Source organism: Aureococcus anophagefferens (genome assembly GCF_000186865.1).
Source record: "Aureococcus anophagefferens unplaced genomic scaffold AURANscaffold_89, whole genome shotgun sequence".
Taxonomy (NCBI): Eukaryota; class Pelagophyceae; order Pelagomonadales; family Pelagomonadaceae; genus Aureococcus; species Aureococcus anophagefferens.
Window position 1 is genome coordinate 36,414 of NW_008705639.1, and position 3,126 is coordinate 39,539.

Sequence of the window (3,126 nt, forward strand, 5' to 3'; positions counted from 1 at the left end):
TTCGCCAGCCCCAAGGGCAGCCGGCCGCGACGACATGTGGAACTAGCTCGACGCCCGGCTCCACGGCGTCGTCGCGGAGAAGGGCCGGCGCTTCGTCGGCGGCGCCTACGCCGGCCCGAGGGCGGGCTCCGCCGGCGCCGTCGTCCCGGTGCCGAGGAGCGAGGCCGTGACGACGCTGAGCCGCCTCTACGGCGACGTCGTCGACGCGGCGCTGCTCGCTGCTCGACGACGTCGGCGCGAGCAAGGCCAGGCGCTTCGTCGGCGGCGCCTACGCCGGCCCGAGGGCGGGCTCCGCCGGCGTGGTCGTCGCCCTGCCGTCATTCGACCCGTCGAGGCGTTAAACCTGCGGCGCTGCCGCAAAATCGTCGCGCACCAGGACGAGGTCGCGGAGGACGCCTTCGACCTCGCGGCGATCGGCTGCGAGAGAGCGCCTCTACCCGTCCAACCTTAACCCCCCCCCCCGGAAGTTCGTCCGCCCTAAAATTTTACGACCGCCCGCGCGCGCGGCGCGTCTTCTGCTCGAACCCCTCCGGGAGCCCGACCTGGCGCCGGATGGAGTCGATCCAGGACAGCGTCCGGAGCGACGCGCACCCCGCGGCCGTCGCGGCGATGGTCGGCCGGCGCGCGTCCGTCGTCACGGCCGAGTCCCAGCGCTGCGTCGCCGCGCCCGCCGCGTCGACCTTGCCCGCGCCCTTGCGGCTCAACGGCTTGGCGACGGCGACGAGCGCGCCGGTGAGCGCGCCGGGCTCGGCGCCCGCGGCCTCGAAGTTCTCCGCGCCGGACGCGTCGACGCGCGGCGCCGACAGCGCCACGTCCGCGGCGACGTCCGTCGCGACGGAGACGGCGACGTCGCCGCGCGCGGAATTCGCCGCGACGTCGCCGTTCACCGCGTCGAAGGCCAGATCCGCGTCGCCGCCGCAGGTGACCACCGCGGCGCCGGAGCACCGCCGGAGCACGACGCCGCCGTTCGGCGCCGCCGCGGCGACGCGGCCGTGGGCCGTGTCGAGCGTCACGGCGCCGGCGTCGACGGCGTCGCTCGACACGGACAGGTCCGCGCAGTAGGCCGCGGCGATGTGCACCGCGCCGCCGCGCGCGGCGACGGCCGCGCGCGTCGCCTGGAGCTTCGCGATGGCCACGGCGCCGTCGACGTCGACGTCGACGTCGACGCCCTCGACGAGGCGCGACGCGTCGAGGCCGGCGCCCGCGGCGAGCGCCACGCGCGCGCCGCGCGCCGTCCCGACGGACAGGCGGCCCCGCGCGGCCGCGCGCACGTCGTCGCCCTCGACCTTGCCGACGATGGCCACGTCGCCGCCGGCCGCGAGCGTCAGCGACGTCCGCTGCGGCGACACGACCTCGAGGCCGCCGTCGTCGGCGCGCACGACAGACCCGAACTCGTCCCAGGACGACCGGACGACGACCGGCGCGGCGCCGGCGCTCTCGACGCGCAGCGTCGCCGCGCCCGTCGGGCCGGTGGCCTCGACGAGCGCCTCGGCGCCGCTCGGGAGGCGCACGGCCACGCGGCCGAGGGCAGCCGCGCAGACGCGGAACATCGACGTGCTGGCGCGCAGAGGCGGCAGAGGCGCTCCTTCGATGTCCCGCTGCGCAACCACGACGACAGCACCGCTACTCCCTTCGCCACCTCGATGCACAGCTCTCCGTCGTCGTGAGCCATTGATTAGCGGATACGGAACCATCCCTCGTATCGTGAACCGCCCCTCCGAGGCTGCCCATTCGTCGATATATATCGGCGCGAGACGAGGCCGCCCGGATCCGTCGCAGGCAGCCCATACGAGTGAAGCGGCCCTCTCATTCGTCGATATCGGAGAGGAGGCTGAAGGGATAGGTAGGAAGGCAGCCCATACGACACCAGCCATGCTGCGCGTCGTCGCCGGCCTCCTCCTGCTCGGTCGCGCCGCCGGCGGCGACGTCGCCGTCGCCCTGGGCGAGGCGCCGGGCACGCGGGGCCAGTACTTCCAGAACGAGCTCCAGGGCGTCGTCGACTTCCTCGCCGACTACTACAACACGTCCTTCAGCCTCACGTTCCACGGCCCGCGCGCCGTCTACACGGCCGTCGCCGGGGTCGAGGACCGCGTCTCCGGCCGCCTGCTCGCGCGCGAGGACCTCATCCCGCTCGGCTCGGCGACGAAGCCCTTCACGGCCGCGGGCGTCCTGCGGCTCGCGGAGCGCAGCGCGCTCGGTCTCGGCGACCGCGTCGCGCCCTACGTCGACCCCTGGCTCCGGCGCGACCTCGGCCGGACCTTCGTCGAGCTCTACGGCGCCGGCGCGGCGAACGTCACGATCCTCGAGCTGCTCAAGATGCGGGGCGGCCTCCAGGACTACGACGACGCCCGCTACCAGAACAAGACCTTCCGGGGCGAGGAGTACGTCCCGACGGCGGTCGTCGGCGACGCGCCCCACGACCTCCACTGCGCGCCGGGCGCCTGCGGCGTCTACTCGTCCGTCGGCTACCTGCTCCTGGGCCTCGCGGCGGCGACGGCGGTGAACCTGAGCGACTGGCGGGCCCTGGACCAGGGCGCGCTCGCCTTCGGCGGCGACCCCGGGCCGGGCCTCGCCTTCCCCGTCCGGGGCGCGTGCGCGGACGTGCCCGGCGTCGTCCACCAGTACGCGACGCGCGTCGGCAACGGCACCTACGGCTGGTTCGACGTCATCGGCGACTCGTGCCTCAACGCCTGGACCGCGGGCAACGTGGCGGCGACGACGCGGGACCTCGCGCGCTTCTGGCACCGCCTCTTCGACGGGACGCTCCTGTCCGCGTCGTCGCTCGCGGCCATGACGTCCTTCGAGCCGCTCACGTGGGGCTGGTTCCCGGGCCTCGAGTACGGCGCGGGCCTCATGGCCCAGGCCTGGGCGGCGGCCAACGGCACCTACTCGCTCCCGGTGCTGGGCCACGGCGGCGAGGACTACGGCTCCGAGACCGCGCTCAACGGCTACGTCGCCGCGCTCAACGCGTCCGTCGTCCTCGCGAGCACGTCCTACGACGGCGCGAACTGCAGCCTCTCGCTCGCGGAGAACGCCTACGCCAAGGACTTCGCCGCCTGCTTCGCCTACGACCGCATCCTCCACGCCATCAACCCGGCCTTCCCCCGCCTGCGGGCAAGCCCGCGA

The 3,126-nt window shown here is 74.6% G+C and overlaps 2 protein-coding genes across 2 annotated transcripts in view; one reads left to right on the forward strand and one right to left on the reverse strand.

Annotated features, from left to right (window-relative positions):
* AURANDRAFT_68303 (hypothetical protein) overlaps positions 1 to 1,550 on the reverse strand; it is a gene marked incomplete at both ends in the record, with an annotated part of 3,011 nt that extends 1,461 nt beyond the window's left edge. The window contains one exon of the mRNA XM_009043959.1: positions 526 to 1,550. Coding sequence (XP_009042207.1) covers positions 526 to 1,550 — 1,025 coding nt within the window. The remainder of the gene's footprint in view (positions 1 to 525) is intronic.
* A 322-nt stretch (positions 1,551 to 1,872) lies between these two features.
* On the forward strand, positions 1,873 to 2,990 carry AURANDRAFT_68304 (hypothetical protein; the record flags this gene model as incomplete). The annotated part of the gene is made up of 1 exon (XM_009043958.1): positions 1,873 to 2,990. A coding segment is annotated over one exon (1,118 nt), but the record flags the coding sequence as incomplete, so codon positions are not given.
* Positions 2,991 to 3,126: the final 136 nt, after the last annotated feature.